A 19,066-nucleotide genomic window follows, 5' to 3' on the forward strand; every position below is an offset into this window, starting at 1 on the left:
CTGAACAGTGCACAGCATTTCAAAATCTTAGTTCTCACTGAGGTGGGAGAAAAGCATGGTGTGGTGTCCCCGAGCTGCTGCAGCCCTAGCTGTCGGTACAACAGGAAATGGAGGACTGCTGCACAGGTCAAGTCAAAGGAGGTTAACACATAGTGATCTTAGAGATCCATCACTTTGAAGAGCTTTGGGCTCATGAAGCATCCTGCTCTGTTTTAACTTTGGAAGTTTGAGTAAATAACAAGACTTTTTTTTTTCTTTTTCCCTTAAGTTTTTAAGAGAGCTGTCATACTGGTTTACAAAGAAAACTGCAAGCTGAAAAAGAAATTGGTAAGAAAAATACTTTTTCTTAAAGCTACTGTTTTATAGCTGCCTTCCCCTATGATGTTAAACTGAAAAGCTTGCTAAGGGTCAAAGCCTCACTGTCCAACATTAGAGGACTAACCATATCAAGCAAGTACTCAGGGCATCTCCAAGTCACTCCACACAGTACGTTTTAAAATACGACTTAGACAAACACCCACGTGGGTGTTTGGAATGGAAAACCAACTTTTATTCTGGAAAATAGCCTGTGTGGTTCCATACAGGGGTCTGCACAACTTTGTCTTAAATACACCATCGGGGGTGGCTGGGGAGATGGCTCAGTGGTTAAGAGCACTGGCTGCTCTTGCAGAGGACCCAGGTTCAATTCCCAGCACCCATTTGGCAACTAACAACCACTGGTAACTCATTCCAGGGGATCGGACACCCTCTTCTGACCTCCGTGGGCATTGCATGACACAGGTGCACCTACATCCATGCCAGCAATACACTCATACACATAAAATAAAAAGAGAGCCATCAGGAATGGGAGGCGCTGGGAGGGTATGGCTGGGCACTGTTGCTTAGAGATGGGGAACCCTGCACTCCCTGAACTCTCACTGTAGGTCAGCCCGAAGCCTGTGAGGTCTTTGGGAGTTGGGTGCATTCCTGGCTCATATGAATCTAGACACCCACAAGAGTCACACCCATATCCAACAGGATGCGTCGGTGCACTGTGTAGCACACAACTTTAATCCCTTGCCTGGTGGTCTCTCATGTTACAGCCTTCCAATTCCCGGCCTGCACACAACTCTGCTGACTTGGATCCATTTAAATTCCGCTGGTTAATCCCCATATCCGCACTTCAAGTTAGACTGGGAAATGCAGCAGGTAACTACTACTCTGTGGAATATGATGACAAAAACCATTGTGTTATGTCTGAGTTTTTGCTGTTGTTTTTGAGACAGTGTCTCACTATGTAGGCCCAGCTGGCCTGGAACTCGCTATGTAGACCTCTCCAGGCTGGCCTCCATCTCACAGTGATCCACTTACCTCTGCTTGGACTAAAGGCCTGTGCCACCACAGCCACCCATTTTTATATGTTTAATTGTGGAATAAAAGAGAAAGGATTAATGTGTTGATCAGCTGGGGTTTTGTTTGCTTGAAAATTCCTGCTGAGTAGGAAAGATTTAAATTTATTAGTAAATTTGGCCCTATCAGTTTGGGCTGTGGTGGCACAGCACACTATGCCAGGGGCAGCGAGAGAGCAGAGGTCTGTTCACTTGGTGGTGGTCAAGAAGTAGAGACAGGAAGGGGCGGGGCACCAGTAACCCCTTGGAGCACACCCCACCCACCTACTTCCTCCCCTTTTTCCAGTTGTGCTGTCGGCTAACCACCAGGCCTTTAGGGTATGGGCATCGGGGACACCCCCAAACCATAGTACTTAGGGAAATTCTGCAGCTGTTTTACTTTACAGTCAAAGAAAATGACAACAGAAGAGGGTGTTTTGATGTTTTTCCACAAACTTTCGGGAGCCAACAAGTGGCAGTGGTTGGCCTTTTTCTTGCAGAGAGCCTCCTCTCAGTGTTTCACTGTTAGAGAAACTGTCAACACTGAAAAACAGCACGAGGCAGAAAGAACAGACTTCCTTGTTATTTCATGTGTATGAGTGCTCTGCCTGCATGTATGTAAGTGTACCACGCGAGTGCAGTGCCCACAGAAGCCAGAAGAGGGCATCAGATCCCCTGGAATTGCAGTTACAGCTGGTTGTGAGCTGCCATGTGGGTGACAGGAACTGAACTCAGGTCCTCTGGAAGAGCTGCAAGTGCTCTTAACTGCTGAGTCACCTCTCCACATAGTCCATGTCTTTAATCTTACAACTTGTGTGAGACAGGAGGCTCGCCACAAATTCAAGGCCAACCTGGGGCTACAGAGTGAGATCCCATCCCACCACCGCCACCACACCACACCACACTAACCAACCAACACCAACCAAAACCATCACCACCACCCAAAACAAAACAAAAATGTAAACCACACACACTTCAGAAGAGGGTGAAGAATGTCATCCATTTAACCTCTTTCTGAGAGGTAGAATCTGGAAAACTTCAACAGGAAATGCAATCTGTAGCCAAAAAGCCTCTCACTTTTGGTAACGATTTGCTGATATCACACAGAACGAGCTGTAGAAGGAATGACGGGTTAGAACTGTTTACATTTTAAGCTTCACAGGTGTTCTTAACCACAGCGTTTGGCAGAGTCGGAGACCCGTTTCCTCCTCTTTTACCCAGGTACTGAAAACAATTCCATATGGGAGCTGATTCATACGAAGTCAGAGATAGAAGGACGGCCAGAAACCACATTCCAGCTGAGCTGCAGGTAATTCTGACACTGAAAAATCACCAACGGGTACAAGACAAGTTCTTATTTTAAAAGGGAGTTTAGGGGCTGGAGAAATGTCTCAGTGGTTAAGAGCACTTGCTTTCTCTTCCGGAGGACTCAGGTTTGGTTCTTAGTGCCCATATGAGGGCAGCTTCCAACTGCCTGACTCCAGCTCCATGGGATCTAACATCCTCCTCTGGCCTCTGAGGGCACCCACACACGTGTGACATACTGAGACACATAAGTAAAATAAAATCTTTTTAAAAACGTATGTGTGCTATTTTTAGTGCCCCTTTGATATGAGGGCACAACTTCACCCTAAAAAAGGTAACTGGAGGTCTAGTTGAAGACTACGTTGATCAGATGCACATTGTCTGAATGTTGGAACGATCAGTTCTCCCTTCTTTTTGTAAGGCATGCGCACACTGGTGTGGTAGCTTGCTAACCTGGGAGGTGCAGGCGAGGTCCCCACCCAGGAGGGCCCACAATGAAGTAGGAGGCTGCTACAACCTACTTCCCTTTTCTCTCTCTTCTCCCAGTGACAGCGAGAGCAAAACTAGCATTGTTAAGGTGATTCGTTCTATTCTGAGGGAGAACTTCAGGCGTCACATAAAGTGTGAGTTACCACTGGAGAAGTCATGTAAAGATCGTCTGGTACCGCTCAAGAACAGAGTTCCTGTCTCGGCCAAATTAGGTGAGAATTTTGTTAGCCCTGTGTTTAAGAAAACATCAAGGTTCCCCAGGATACATGATCTTGTACACAGCTGTAAGTTAACCTGTTAATGATCAAGGGTAACATTACTTCCCTTTACAAGAACTAGACATGCCTCTGTACCAGATACCCTTTCATAAAACATATCTACCTCCAACCCCAAATCCCTGTCTTCCATCAGCTGGCACAGTGCAGACTTCACGTCTTGTTTCTTCCTCTAAGATGAACAGGAGTTCAAAGGCTTTATTTTGCTTAATGCAGTATTCCTAAGGTTCTCAGCACCAGGCTTCTCAGTCAGTACTTACTTAGGATCAAATTTAACATTGGTTCTCAGACTTCTGTTTCTTCTGCAGTTTGTGGGGTATGTGTGTGTGTATTGCTGGGGATTGAATCCAGGGCCTTGTGTTGGATGCTAGGCAGGTGCTCTACCACTAAGCTACATCCCTTAGCTCTCTGCTTATTTACAGTCTTACAAGACACACATTAACCTCTTTCTTTTTTGCGAATTTGATCTCTCCAGATCTATTGCATATTTTCTCTTTTTTTGTTTCCAAAATATGCAATGACCATCAAAACCAGTATGATGCTATTGTCTTATAGAAACACTCAGCTCCTTTTCTAACTCTAGAAAGCAGAACTAATCATACAGATAATTAAATGTGCATAATGTCAGCGCTCTGCAAGCTGGTTAGGAATTCTAAGCAGATACAGTGTTCATGGGAGATAAAGAACATTTTTCAGCTTTTAATGGCGCAGCTAGGGAAATAAGCGGGGACGAAGGTATGTGTAGAGACGTGCTGTAATGTTATTAGGTTACAAAGTGCTGTAGAAAAGGAATGGAATCTAGATTCATTAGTGATTATTCAATTTATTCATTGGCAAAACAGTAATTCTAGCCCTTATGGTAGTTGGTAGTTTATTGTTGTATGTAATGAAGCCCTGGGAATTAAAAATGGCCGAATCTCAGCTTAAATTCAACTATGGCCGGGGATGTGGCTCAGCGAGACAACAGTGCTTGCCCAGCACACGGAAAGCCCTGGATTTGAACTCCAGCACACACAAAATCAGGTATGGTGGTCTCACTGAAATCCCAGCATTCAAGACGTAGAAACAGAAGGATCAGGTCTAGGTCATCCTCGGTTACATAGTGAGTTTGAGGCCAGCCTGGGCTACATGAGGCCCTGTCTGAAAACAAAACCCCTGAAGACCTAAGCATACATGGTGGTGCACACCTTTAAACCCAGCACTTGGGAGGCAGAGGCAGGCAGATCTTTTTGAGTTCAAGGCCAGCCTGGTCTACATAGTGAGTAGCTAGGTGGGACTACAGGGAGACCCTGTCTCAAAAAGATAAAAGTTCCTTGTTTGATATAGCTCCATGTTTGTGCCTAAATGCCAAGGTAGACAGCTGAAATCATATGCTAAATCACAATGCCAAGTGTCCCATCGCATGAGGCGAAACCTCCACTCTGTGGAGTCTGTTTCTGTGCCATGGTGAGCAATGTGCTTCTCTCTCTGTAGCTTCCTCCAGGTCTCTGAAGGTTCTCAGAACGTCCTCCAGCAGCGAGTGGCCCAGTGAGTCCAGCAAAGGCAACTCACTGGACTCTGACGAGTGCAGCCTGAGCAGCGGCACCCAGAGCAGTGGCTGCCTGGTGGCTGAGAGCAGGCAGGACGGTGGGAACACTGTGCCTGACAGAGACCCTCATGAGGGCCTGGCAGAGTTTCCAGACAGTCTCATCAAAGAGAGTGATATTCTGAGCGATGAAGAAGACGACTGCCCCCACCCTCTGAAACCGGGCAGCCCCACGAAGGACATTGAACTTCAGTTCCAGAGACTGAGGATCTCTGAGGAGCCCGACATGCATCCGGCTAGGCAGCAGCCCAAGCTGGTCAGGGGCCACTTCTGCCCCATTAAACGGAAAGCAAACAGCACCAAGAGGGACAGAGGAACTTTGCTCAAGGCGCAGACTCGTCACCAGTCCCTTGACAGCCACCCTGAAAATGCCAACATTGATCTAAATTTGGTTCTGGAGCGAGAATTCAGCGTCCAGAGCTTGACTTCGGTTGTCAACGAGGAATGTTTCTACGAAGCGCAGAGTCACGGCAAATCCTAGTGCAGTCTGTGCCGCGTGGGTTACACTGCTCGTTTACTTTTCACCTGGTGGGAAAGGAGAAGTCGCAGGAAAACTACTCATCGTTGGCTTCTGTGCGGTATACATTTTCCCACAAAACTGTAAAGATTTAACTTATTTTAATTTATTGTGGATCAGAAAACTAGATTAAGCTGGTCAGACTCTGTAAATTACTTAGCTTATAATCCCTTTTGAGCAGGAATCAAAACGATTTAAAAGTCTTGTAATAAAATTGCATTCTACTTAAGTTATGTGGAAGAATGGGAAAGTTGTGATTAATAACTTTTAAAAGGGTCATTTTTTTTTCCAATCCTTTAGGCATTTTCTTTGAGCCTGATAGTTTTTGCTTTATTTAAAGCACATTTAAGTTATTTTAATGTGGTTTAGGGGTACAATATGTGGATATTTTGTTTTTGTAAGATTGTAATGATGCTGTTTATACTACACCTGTCATATCTATGCAGTATACATATTAAAGGAAGCTTGTACTGTATCTTACTTGATATTTATTTTCTCTACCAAGCTGTACAGTACATGGAACGTAAGTCACCTGGTCACTGGTATTTGACTATCACTCTGTAAAGACAAACGAGCACTTGTGTGGCAGCTCCCTGCCGTGGCGGTCAACCTGTCAGGCTCGGCACCCTCGTTGTAGCACTAGACTCACAGTCTTCCGTGTCGTCCTCTTGTTCCTGGTCTTGTCTTTTCCTTTGCTTGAGCTCTTCTCTGAAATTATAAGCGAAGAGCTGTGCGTCTTCATCACACATTTTTCTGTACACATCACACAGGCTCTTAAAATGTGTCAGCGAGAGGTGGACAGGCCGGAGAGTTGGGTCAATATCTGCTAGCTGTAACAGTCTCCCAGTGCTTTCCAGGCGCTGAGCCTCGGGGAATAACATTCTGAGAGGAAAGGTGAAGGAAGAAGAAGAAAAAAGCTTCAGTCCTGATACCTTTCTACCCACACGAGAGGACATATTGAGAAATGGCTGAAGGTTGGCCTTCTAGAGCCGCCTGGGTTCCACAAGACTCCAGTTTGATGCAGTGGAGGCAGATCTAAGCTAAGACTTGCAAGGTATGTCTCAGAAACAGAAAAATATTTTCAAAAGCCAAACTGACACACCTATCTTTAAGGTAAATTTAAAATAACTGCTCAGCTGAAATCTTGTGGAAATGCTTTGATTTGCCTCATTTGGTGAAAGCTGTATCCCTTATGTGACCAGGGTCTGGTTTTGATTCTCTGTAACTTCAATGCATCAGTCTTTGAGGCTTTGTTCCAAAAGAGTGATCTGTTTTGCAAAGTTTTAAGACAGCTGATATAAAAACGGTTATTCTCTTTAAGATACTTTTAATTCAAAGTATGTATTTTAAATTTTGTTTAAGCAAACTGAGTCAGCTGCTTTAAAGCAGTGAACCTAACTGCTTGAAACTCTGCAAAAGCACTCTTGGACCTTGTTTCTTGTCTTAGATCTGAGAGACCATGGAGCATATCCCAAAGGGCTGGTGGAGACTGAGTTTTCCTTCCAGGCTGACGGTGATGCACATTCCCCAACTTTCAGAATGAGGTGACAAACTGCTGAGTTCAGTTCTGGGGTAAGCAACGTCTGATAACTGTTTTTAATACATGGAGACCACTTTGTAGTATGGTATGACTGACACCAACAGTTGTGCTTCAATGTGAACCTCAATATTTGGCCCACAGCTGTACAGAGGAAGGTGTACTGAAATGAATAGGCCCATCTCATAGTTGGGCAGTTACCTTGGAAACACTAGGGCCAGCTGTAGGTCAGGCCAATTAATTCCATAATCTCCAAAAGTAAAATCAACTTTTTGTGATCTACTTTTCCCCTGAATCAGGGCTAGCATGTATGAGTTAAACTCTAAGAGTTAAAAAATGACAGGCTGAAAACTACCACTCATCATCCAAAATCAAGGGAATTTTGTGAGTGGCAACAGTTTCAGGGTGCAGCTGCCTAGCCATACCTACAGTACTTTCATGTGCTAAGCTGTACTTTACATGGCTACCTACAGTACTTTCATGTGCTAAGCCACACAGTTCATGGCTAGAGAGCACCTATGAAGCCTTAGAAGGTGAAAAGTAAAGCTGAGCCCCTTAAACAGAGAAATGTTGAATAAATTAAGTGGAAAGTTTAAAAAATACACTTTCTACAACCCCACCCCCGTTCTTAAATTTTTGTGATAGGGTTTCACTATGTAGCCCCAGCTGGCTGGGAACTTGTTATGTACACCATGCCAGGCTGGTCTCCATCCTCATAGGGATCTACCTGCCTCTGCCTCCTGAGTGCTGGGACTAAAGGCATATGCCACCACACCCAGTCTTTCTTCTCTTCTTAACAGACTATAATCATACCCAACTAAACGTTTTAAAACCCACTAAATAGAAACTAATTGGTGTAGTCACTGCGAAGACCATCCAGCACATAACCTCTAAGCTACAGCTTATTCTCAACTTTCTGGAGGGTGTGTATGTGTGTGTAAGTGTATCTGGTCCCCACTGAGTGAAGACAGGAAGATGCTGTAGGAAGACCATGGCTAGAGAGTTTATACTGGCTTTCTAGTTCTCAAATGTGTCCTTAAGGAAGAGGGATGGCAACTTGGCACTAAGAAAACACTATATAAGCTCACCTGTGTCTGTGTGAGTCCTGAGAAGCCAGGACCATCCTAATAGCATGTCAGCACAGGCTGTGCAATTATTGGTTTTAGGTTGTACTTAAGACCAAACAAAACCAAACCTGTATTTGCATTTAAGGTAAACGCAAGGCCTTTCTTCACTGGTTACTGTTTTGTCTATCACAGCATCTAAACCAAGAGCATTACAGACACCTTTAAGAATCATAAAATAAAGGAGGATTCTTACCCAAGCCCTCGGTGGCAGTATTTCCTTCGGAACTGAAACACATTCTGAACAACTTTTTCCACCAGCTTGAATGGTTGCTTTATCTTGGGCTGTACCAAGGGTGTGAAGCGCACCACTCCTACGTCCACCTTCAGTACAAGCAAACATATATCACCATGCATGCTAAGTAAGTGCTGTACCACTGAGGTGTATATCCCCAGCCAACACAATTCATCTCTGAAAACCACAGAAGCATGGGCTGTGGAGAGCAGTTTTCATAAACCTTTCAATATGCTTGTATTTTCTCTGGACACGCAAGAAGCTAAGCTCTGGGTGGCTGCAGAAATCCCAGCTGGCTGCATCTATCCACAATAATGTCCATTAGACCTGGGCCTGATGACCACTTAAGTTTAAAATGTAGAGTTATGATGGCCTTTTAAAGTCCATCTGCATATGGGTGCAGCCAGTGAGCAGGTAATGGTTGGCAGCTTGTGAAGGGCCAACAAGCTGCAGCAGTGGCTCTGGCCACAAGCGAGGATTAAAAACAGAGAGGAGGCAGAGAGCCCCCAAGGACCACTTAGTGCAAAACTCCCCAGAAAGGGGCTCATTTAGGACACCAGCTATTTTGGGTATAGACACTGATTACTCAGGTGGACTGAGTTCCTGTGCAGAGTCTGAATAGGCACAGAACTTTCCAGTACCAATGTTATATGCCTCAGAGACGGGGCAGAATTGAAACTGAATATGGAATTTTAAAAATATTACTACTGGATGGACAGTATTTAGGCTGCTATGGTGGTTGAGATTCTTTATCAGAAGATAAGCTTTTCAGGCATATTTGGTAAAAGACTTATCTGTAACCCTTTTCCAAATATGGACTCATGAATCAGTCATGGAAAGCCACTATCACAGGAAAAATGCTAAAAGTAAAGACAACGGGAGAAATGGAGTCAAAGCAGTCCTGGCACGTGGACACGGGTGCCTGGCAGACCCTGAAAGGACACCGAAGCTCTGTAACTGCAGCACTGTCCCCAGAACTGAACTTGCTCCAAAGGTGGAGCAAGCACAACGTAGGCAGCAGGGCTGTGCTGCTGCTTTTCAAAAGGTCTAGTTCTCTAATGCCTTAAGGCCACCAATTTCTCTGCACATGATTGTTTCTCACAACCCTTGTGGCTACACAACTCCTTTAAAACGGCAGGTAATGTATGTGGATGGACAGCACTGGTTTGCTTTTGGGTTCAAGGAAAAAAAATCAGGCTAGGATATGAGACTTGGAAAAGAAAAAAGGTTCCAAATGTGCTCCAAACTGCTTTGGGAAGATCATTATGCTGAAGAGTGGTTATAAATACTAAGTGCGATGCTAAACGTAACTACTTTTTGCTTAATCAGTTTTGTGCACATTAGCAACATAAACTTCCTGTAGTGTTCTCTTAGACGTGAGTAGAACACACTGAGGACTGCAGTCACCGTAAAGGGGACTGAGGGGTAGGCTTCAGAGTGTAGGCACTCTGCAGAGAGAGGATGGCTCCTCTTAGGCATGCCTATGGAAGGAAACAAACTCCATGGGTAGGAAGGAGAAGCAGCCCAAGATACACCACAATGACTAAATGTCAGAGAACCATCTGACTGCTCGCATACTCTGACTTGCCCATCCTCGCCATTCATCTTGATTCAGGGTGCCTGGGAAGGTTCCAGAGCATCCTCTATGCTTCACTCTGCCTCATCACTCTGTGACCCCATGGCCTACACCGTCTAAGTTCTCTGGCATCTCAGTTCCTCCCTCCTGCTGGCAACTCTACAATCATCTCTTCCAACGTTTCTCACCCAGTTCTCCCAAGTTACACAGTCAGCTCTAAGGAGTTCTGCAGTCCAGTGTGCATACCCAACAACCTGCTGGTCTCCAAAGAAATCACCTTTCAGCAAATATATAGTAGGAGATAAAATTTAGTCCCATCCAACCTGGAGCTAGGAAATAGTACCAACATACTACAAGGTTCAAACAGTGCTAAGACCAAAGGTGCAAGTTCAGGGATGGATATGCCGGCCTTCCTACACAGCAACTTCTACTTACAGCTGCTTTCCAGGGTTTATAGTTTGGTTTCACTCTAACTGCTTGATTTCATTCCTTTGCCATACAGTTGGTGTTTGCATATACGGGAAATTTCTAATGCTTGCTTTATTTAAATAGCCTTGAAATGCTACAGAAATATGTAAGAACCCCACATAAGCAAGCAGATTTCCAGAGTTAGAATATTATTCTGGTACCCAGTTAAGTTGCCTAACATCACAGCTGCAAGAAAACTCCCATTTACAAACAATACTAAGGGGCAGAGGACGCTAAAGCTCAGTGGCAACGTCTCCAGCTCAGGGCAGGGGGCACTCTGTTCACTCTTTCCTCTACTCCTTCCTCCAAAAGCACTTCTTGAAATTACTCTAAATGATGGAGGCCATTTTCTCTAGAACCACACAGGAAGGGTGCTTGGTAACTATGGTAACAAATACAAAGTGCTTTTTACTTATAATTGAGTGGTTGTTTAATACTATAATCATTTTTCTCTCTTGAATTTCAAGTCTATTGAGTTAGATTACAAAAAAGAAAAATCAGTAAAAAAGAAACCCAATGCGCTTAAAATATTCGAGCTTAATGCTGCCAGCCTCTTTCCAAACTTAATCATTCAGTGTACAAAAGGACCTATTAATGCTTCACATGAAAGGATTTAAACTGAATTTAAACTTCTGCCTCTAACTCACCATAACGTTGATATTGTACCAAGCTGACTGTTCCTCAACAATGCCAGTCTTGGGTGTCACATACCCAAAGGTGATGTGAGCACTATCAGCTTAGAGAAGCACCCGGGACTCATGGGGACCATACTAAGAAACTAGTGTTTTTGCTGTTTTTTATTTTCTTGAGACAGGGTCTCTCTGTCTCACTATGTAGCACTGGCTGGCTTGAAACTCCCTATGTACACCAGGCTAGCCTTTGAACTCACAGAGATCTACCTGTCTGTGCGTCCTGAGTGCTGGGACTAAATGTGTGCACTTCCACACATGGCTATAAGAAAGCACTTCACCTCAAATCTTGGCTATTACAACTCAGACTCCTAATCCCTACGGTACACAGAGGACAATGAAGCATGAGCAACCCGGTTCCTGATAATGTGAAGAGCTAAATCCCCTTCCATGAAAACACAAATACAATCCAGGGACTACCTAAGAAAGGGTCCCCAATTCAACATTCCCATGGGGGTCAAGACTATTCAAGGATAAGCCACTACAGAGAGAAAATGACGGAAGAGGTCAGGTCATTAGCGGGAGATGACACGGCTGGTGAGAAAAAAGAAAGGCTACGGGGAACATGCCGAAAGACTTCAGGAACAACGCAGGAGTCTACATTCAAAGTGAAACTGTTACACAAGGCTGACGACGAGAAGTCCCTGACCAGTTTTGGAGGCTGCTGGCTGTACCTGATGGTCTGATGGACAGGAACCTGGGAGAGTCACATCCAGTGTCAGGAGAAGACACAGATAAATACCCTGGGGCTGCTCGGTTCCTCCAGCCACTAGTGTCTGTCTACAGTTCAAGAACCTCTGCCAAGCCAATGACTGTCGTACCAGAACATGGGCCTCCATGCCACAACCCCTGGAGGAAGGATAACAGCACGGCACTTCATCAGTACTTAACGTGTGGCAGTCATGCACTGCATAGAAAAACAAACAACGAATATGTAGGTAAAATTTGCCAGAATTGGTTTGCCTGTGATCCCTACTCTAAACTCAATTTAAGAACAGAATTTCAGTTTGAAACCTTAGTTTTTCCAGCACTGCAGGGATTTCAAACCAATATAGTTAGTAAGTACAATGTATTCAGTATCTGAACATCTTTCTATAAAATTTATAGTCTATATTCTAATGAGTTCTGTGTACATGGGTACATGTGTTCTGTGTGTATATGAGTACATATGCAGGTGCGAGTACACTGAGGCTTGCTAGCCAGCCAGCCTAGCTGAAATGGTGATTTTTTTTTTTTTGGTTCAGTAAGAGCTCCTGTCTCAAGGAAATAAGGCTTAGGGTGATGGATGAAGACACTTGATGTCCTCTGGCCTCCAAATGTGCACTCAAACCTGCACTCACAAGCAGGTAGCACACACATATACCAAAAAGGAAAAAAAGAGAGATGTCCCAGTACAGAGAGGATGTGGAGAGGTTCTACTATGTAAGTGATACATTCAGAAGTGATCATAAGATGAGGCAGCGCTTCTTGGTCCAAAGAGGGAAAAAAACAAGTTCAAGGGGTGAATGCTCAATCCTAACGGAAGCCCAAGAAGAAGCAGAACAAATGCTGGATGAAGGTTTCCTGGTAGCTGAATCTGGGTTCCTGGATGCTCACTGGGAACATACCTGTCCACCACCATCATCTTTTCTGTGAACCACATAGCCTTGGCGTTTGTGAAGCATAATGTCTGGAGGTCCCTGTGTTCACTGTTCTGGCATGTACTCCCACCACAGTTTGTGGGTGTGGGAAGAGATGCCTGAGTTGCCTTGCGGGGGGGGGGGGGTCCCAGTTTTGCAGGTCTGGAGAAAATGGCAGCACCTCAAAAAATCAGTCTTCAGAAATTACTGCCATATCAACAGAAGCACTCAAGAATTATTGACACTATTATCAAGACCGAAGAATGAACATGGATGCAAAGATATTAATTTATAACAAGCTATAACCATTGACAGAATACATGTTAGTCTCAAGGAGCCTAACTGCCTATAACTGCAAGTTCTATGATGGTTAGGGTATTCAGTGCCATGTGATCAGAGCAACTGACAGCTGTCATGGCCCCTTGAACCCTGTCTGTGGGCCTGGTCTTGCATCTGCAGGGCCCTGGCTCATGGAACCACCTCAGCTGCTTCTCTTCTTGAAGTAACACTGTTGCTTGGGAAAGTATCACAGTCAATTCCAACTGTCATGACTAAAGTCGCAGGTTGCTATGAACCCTAAAGCCAAGCCCCACCCTATAGTACACAGCCTGCCACAAAGCTGAGAAGGCTAAATGAGCCAGTGTGGGAAAGTGATGCATAAAAGTAAAACACTGGGAAGGTAGGAAGCTTCTGGAAAATGACGTTGCTTCCTGATGAAAGGTTTGGCTGCAACTGTTCCCTCATCCACTCACAGAGAATGTGGATATGATATCGGAGTCAGCTGTGTCCAAGAGAAGCCAAGACTGCAACCTGAAGGGTCTGGAAGACAGCAGGGCAGGAGACTCCGAAGACAGCTTTAAACTACAGATGCAGCCTGGATGCGGCCTTCCAAACCAGCATCCTATGGTCTCATCTACTGTCAGAGGTTCTGTTATGTGCCCTTTGAAAGTGTTCTATCAGATTCAAGCCCCAGACCCCTCCTATACATTTATTATCAAAATAGAGGATGTTAATATAGACTGGAAGCAAAGATGATTTTTTTAAACACATTGAACATGACCTTGACTATACTGTACCTATCCGTGTTCAGTTGTAGTTCTAGACTTTACAAACACCCATTATCTTGAATTTGTTTCCTCAACAGCACTGCCTGCTACCATTTGCTTAGTTCATTTTGTCCTTTCTGTTACAGCAGCCTCTCAGAGCTGACGTCTTTAAATGCACAAGCCGCAGCCAAGGGGTTCTGTGCCACCCACAAACCCCTCCATAAACAAACTCCCATAATTCCCATGGTCGTCTGGTGGTTTTTCCAAGTTCTTACTGATGCCCCTCATTCCCAGGGTTCCTCAAGCTTCTCTTTCTACAGCTGACATCACGCCAGTCTCTCAGGATACTACTGCTATTGGGATCACGTGATGAGAAAGTGGAGGAAAAATGCAAGTGCTTGACATGCTACTGGTTCCATGGAGGTGTGGTGTTACTGTTCGTAAAGATACTTAAATGACTGATTCAGAAAGAAATAGACGACAGTGGGAATAGCCAGGTCAGGGTCATTAATCGACACCACACATTAAGGGAACCTCACATAAGTTTTCCTTAGAAAAAGATAAATGAAAATAATGAAGTGCTCTGTTCAAAATGAACTTTGCATGAGTGTAAAGTAGTCTGCACGTGTGGTGGCAGCAGAGACAACAGCATACTTTCCATCTAGTGAGTGGCAGTGTCTACGGCTTCAGGGTCACACTGCTGGGCCTTGATCCCATTCCCGATACTCAGTCCTTTAATAGTCACAGTAACATTAGTTCTAAAGGGTTTTCTTATCTGTAAAATACAGATTCCTCTTACCTCACAGGTTGTCTTGAAAACTAAATGTTACAGTGCCTTAAACAGTACACAGCATCTAGGAAGCAGTTCAGTTCAAAAAAGGTAGATATTAGCTAAGATGAGAAAGCAAAGAATTCCAAAAATTACTTGAGAAATGCTAGTCCTGTTTCAGAAAAGACAAAATTTGTTTTTAATCATTCAAAAGCAATTTATAGCTTAACTAATACTTCATATATCCAAAAGTAGTCTCTGAATGTTTTCGCCTAACACATAGTAGACATCTTGTGAACAGGATGAACAGAAGGCCTTGCCCTTGGGAGGGTAGCGCTGCCACACTACGCAGCCACAACAGAGCAGGCAAGGTCTCAGAGGTGGAGGCTTCTTGAATTACTTTGAAGTCAGAAACAAAACAGTTTGCTGAATGAATGGATGCTATACATAGAAACAAGGATGGCATTTAGGATTTGAGGCTTGCCAAACCAGAGGAAACTACTTAACACCCAGAGAGTAGGTTTGGGGAAGGTAAGGGGTACAGTGTGTGCTCTGGTAGGTTTGCATATCTATGAGTCAAGCCATGTCAAGGCAGTGGCTAAAAGTCCAACTTTGGAGTTCAGGGAGAGGGCCAGGCAAGCGCTTTAAACTAAGATGTACCCAGGAAAGTCTCTGATCTTAAACAACCTCTAGTGACCATATCACAAGCAGATAATGTTGACGCATTATAGTTCCAAATTCACCTCCGGATAGCCTCACTTGTGCAGGCGTTAGAGCCAAGAACTCAGTTCCTCTACCTCTCATCTGCCAGTCAAGAGTTCTAACCACCTCTGGTGAGGTGTCAGACCAGGACTGAAGGGCCTGTAGGGCTTCTTCTGAAGCTTCAGAGACAACGGAGCTGTTATTTAACTTAAACTTCACTCCACCAGGCATATATAGAATTGTGTGCGTACTTCCACAAAGGAAAAAAAGTCCATGCACCAAGGGCATTACAGCTTGAAAAAGAAATCCACGGACGTTAGATTCCTAAGACAGAAAAACAATCTTGCTAAATACTAAAGTTAGGAAAGACTACACAGAAAGAAAAACAGTAGGGAATCCAGACACCTGAAAATGTTCAGCTGCAAAACCTAAAAATATAATCATAAAGCTGCCTTCTTTCTGTACAATGGCTATGTACTTTATAACTTGTGAAATTAAAATTACGAAGGAAGAGAGAAAAGAAAATAACTCAAAAGGGCAAGTCAAATTCATCAGTGTCCATGTTCAGCAAGTGGCCAATGCTTTATCCGCTAAACTTTACCGTATAATTTATTATAATTTCTGTGCAACATTTTCTAAAGTCTCTAATTTATGTATTTATAGCATAAAAATCTTTTTCAGTGGAAGGAATAATAGAAGAGAATTTAAGGCAATATAAAACAAAAATGTTTGTAGGACTTGGTCAGATTCTTGTCAAAAGTTGTTGCTGGGCTTTGTTTAATTAAAAAAAAATCAAAGAAAATTTTCTTCTGAGAGGTTATTTTAAAAGTTAACAAATTTGTGAGTCTCAGTTTCACATGACAATAAGCAGAATATTAAAGTGATAGTTTCAACCGTCATTTGCAAAATATAATCCAGTTAAAAATATTTCAGACTACATTCTTTAACAAGGACATAAAATAAACTGTATCTTCCAACACAGACAAAAATTCAAAACTAAATTATAACTATGTGACTAAAACATAGTATTAAAAGACAAGAAAGCCTTTTTGTATGCACCCAAATAATTCCTCCTCTGCACACAGTGACACAAAAGCATTTCTAGCTTTCCGGTTTCGACAAATCCTGTTGTAACAACAACTCCCCCCCTTCCCGCCTCTCCTTTCTTAATTCTCCCACAGCTCCAAACATGAGCTAGAACCTGGTATTTATCTTTGCGCACCCTCAGCAGTTTCCACCTCTGATCTCCCTGTGGCCCTTTGCTATTTTCAAGCTAACTTGTTGGTGCTTTGCAGGAGTGTTCAGATTCCCAGAACAGGCCTCCTGTACATGGTTTCTCTGCAGCAGACCTAACAGGATAATCTGGAGACAGCCCAGAAGGCAGCTCGGACTGTGAAGGCTACCAGCAAAAGGTAAGGAAAATGAGAAGCTTCTAGGATGCTCAGACTCCTAAGTACAGATCCTTGGCTATAATTCGGATTTAATTAGAAGTTAATATATATGTTTTAAAATATTTTTGGTATGAATAAATCTTTTCTGAAAAGTTAGCTATACATTTTAAAGAAATCCACAGACTTTTGTCAAACAGTTCACAAAATGAACGTGTTCGGGTTCTGTTCTCTACTAGATGCATTCTGAAATATGCATGTTCCCCCTAAGATGCAAGCTTGTACGTATGGCCCACTGCTTTTGGGAACTGTCGCAGTATTTCCTTCCTTACCACTGCAGTGGTTCCCACAGTCACTGAACCGAAGTGTGCCCTGATTCTCTATGAGACTGAAACTTGGGAGCATGTACTACAAACTATTGTGCCTGTGGCTTGAGAGGAAAAAACCACCCCAGCATGACAGAGCGGCCGTGCCAGTATGTCTGCATACACAGGACAGAACAGTGAGCGCCATTTTGGAAAACAAATTCTTTCTACCTAAGTTCTCTAGGCAGAAAAAGCATCTGACGTCCAAACTTCAGTGTGTGCAAGTGTGAGCTACGTAGATGCAATACCACATTATTTACTCATATTTTGCCTATCTGCAATTTACCTCTGCCGAGACTTGTTAATTTTGAGGAAAGGTTAACTGCAGGTCTGAATGACACTGAAGTTTATAAAATGCATTGTTTAATGGTAAACTGAATACAGATTATCAACATGTCTAGGTTATTCGACCAAAGAAAAAGTGAAAACAAGCAAGCAGATCATAGGGACACTAACAGCGACTCACCGCTGGAAAACCCCTGGGATGACACGGTCTGGGAGGCGGTCTGTCATGCCAACACTGAATTGCATCAGCTATTATAAAGCTGCAGACATATGTGGTTTTCTTTAAACTTTGGTTGTTTTGGTCATACAGAAGAAATATGGAAAATGAACGCAGCTGCCCAGTAGCAGGCAAATCCCAAGTACAATGATGCTTACACACAGTTTTTAAGAACTTAAAATCTCAGGGAAAACTTTCTCTACAACTGTGGAATTTACAGGTCAAGATTATGAACAAAAACAGAACAACTCAATCCAGGAAGTGTGGGACCTAGCCTCTTAGAGAACTGTTGATAGCCACAGCAGGTTTGTTCTTTTCTTGTTTTTTGTTTTGTCTTTTTGAGACAGGGTCTCCCTGTAGCCCCAGCTGTCCTGGAACTCACTTTGTAGACCAGACTGGCCTCGAACTCACAGAGCTCTGCCTGTCTCTGCCTCCCAAGTGCTGGGACTAAAGGCATGCGCCATCATGCCTGGCTTGGGCACAGTTTTCTTGATATCTCCCAAAATCATACATGTTGATCATAAATATATAATCTGCCTTGAAATGCTGTCACTTCTCTTCATGGGAATTCTCTCATCCAGGCTGAGCTTTATGAGAACCAGGGCTCATTCATGGAACTGCTGGTTTACTGATAGTCTTGATCATCTGCCATGTTTCAAACCCTGCTCCCTTTCCCCCATCTACCCATCTGTGAAATGGGCTTGATAAAAATCACTGAGAGGGGCTGGAGAGATGGCTCAGGGGTTAGGAGTATTTTTTGCTTTTCCAGAGGACTTGAGTTCGGTTTCCAACATCCACATTGAGTGGCTCATAAACGTCTGTAACTCCAGCTCCAGGGGATCCAACACCACTGGCCTCTGTGGACACCTGCACCCATATGCACATACGCCCACGCAGACACACACACATACACATAATTAAAAATAAATCTTTCAGGGGCTGGAGAGATGACTCAGCAGTTTAAGAGCACTGGCTGTTCTTGTAAGAAGACCAGGGTTTGAATCCCAGCACCCATAAGGTGGCTAACAACTGTTCATAACTCCAGTTCCAGGGGATTGGACACCCTCTTCTGTCCTCCACACGCACTGCATGACACAGGTGCACTTACACACATGCAGGCATAACATGCATACACACTAAAAAAAAAAATCCAGCTGGAAAGATAGCTCAGCTGTTAAGTAAGTACACTGGCTGCTCTTGCAGAGGACACAGGTTCAATTCCCATCACCCACATGTTGGCTAACAACCATCTATAACGCCAATTCCAGGGGGTCCAATGCCCTCTTCTGACTTCAATGGGCATTGCACGACACAGGTGCACTTAAACACATGAAGGCAATACACTCATACATGTACAATAAAAAACATTAATAAATAAATCTTTCAAATAAAATAAAATCACTGGGACATGTCCTATGGATTGACCTCAGCCACACCATCCCCATCGATGCACAGTCTGCCATGCAGATTGAAAAGCTTCTTTTGCTGTTGAGTGTGGCCTTTAGTCT

General features: G+C 43.8%; 3 protein-coding genes across 14 annotated transcripts in view; 2 read left to right on the plus strand and 1 right to left on the minus strand.

Annotated features, from left to right (window-relative positions):
* The window catches only part of Tiam2 (T cell lymphoma invasion and metastasis 2), a 144,583-nt gene extending 138,570 nt beyond the window's left edge, over nt 1-6,013 (plus strand). For all 7 annotated transcript variants that reach the window (XM_029566656.1, XM_008839396.3, XM_029566653.1 and 4 more), the window contains 5 exons: nt 269-327; nt 1,083-1,188; nt 2,589-2,676; nt 3,219-3,373; nt 4,910-6,013. In XM_029566656.1, coding sequence (XP_029422516.1) covers nt 269-327; nt 1,083-1,188; nt 2,589-2,676; nt 3,219-3,373; nt 4,910-5,502 — 1,001 coding nt within the window. In that variant the 3' untranslated portion in view covers nt 5,503-6,013. The remainder of the gene's footprint in view (nt 1-268; nt 328-1,082; nt 1,189-2,588; nt 2,677-3,218; nt 3,374-4,909) is intronic.
* The window catches only part of Tfb1m (transcription factor B1, mitochondrial), a 47,381-nt gene continuing 33,725 nt past the window's right edge, over nt 5,411-19,066 (minus strand). For 5 of the 6 annotated variants that reach the window (XM_029566682.1, XM_008839353.2, XM_029566692.1 and 2 more), the window contains 2 exons: nt 8,396-8,523; nt 5,623-6,420 (listed from right to left, as the gene is read on the minus strand). In XM_029566682.1, the coding sequence (XP_029422542.1) occupies nt 6,144-6,420; nt 8,396-8,523 (405 nt within the window). In that variant the 3' untranslated portion in view covers nt 5,623-6,143. Of the gene's footprint in view, nt 5,547-5,622; nt 6,421-8,395; nt 8,524-19,066 lie in introns of those variants that run through there. The other variant, XM_017799743.2, reaches the window with a different exon arrangement.
* Cldn20 (claudin 20) overlaps nt 16,511-19,066 on the plus strand; it is a 6,703-nt gene continuing 4,147 nt past the window's right edge. Inside the window, exon 1 of the mRNA XM_029566697.1 lies at nt 16,511-16,715. The gene's annotated coding sequence lies outside the window, so the exon portion shown is untranslated. The remainder of the gene's footprint in view (nt 16,716-19,066) is intronic.

The sequence above is a fragment of the Nannospalax galili genome, unplaced genomic scaffold (assembly GCF_000622305.1).
Source record: "Nannospalax galili isolate Female #2095 unplaced genomic scaffold, S.galili_v1.0 scaffold211, whole genome shotgun sequence".
Classification (NCBI taxonomy): Eukaryota; Metazoa; Chordata; class Mammalia; order Rodentia; family Spalacidae; genus Nannospalax; species Nannospalax galili.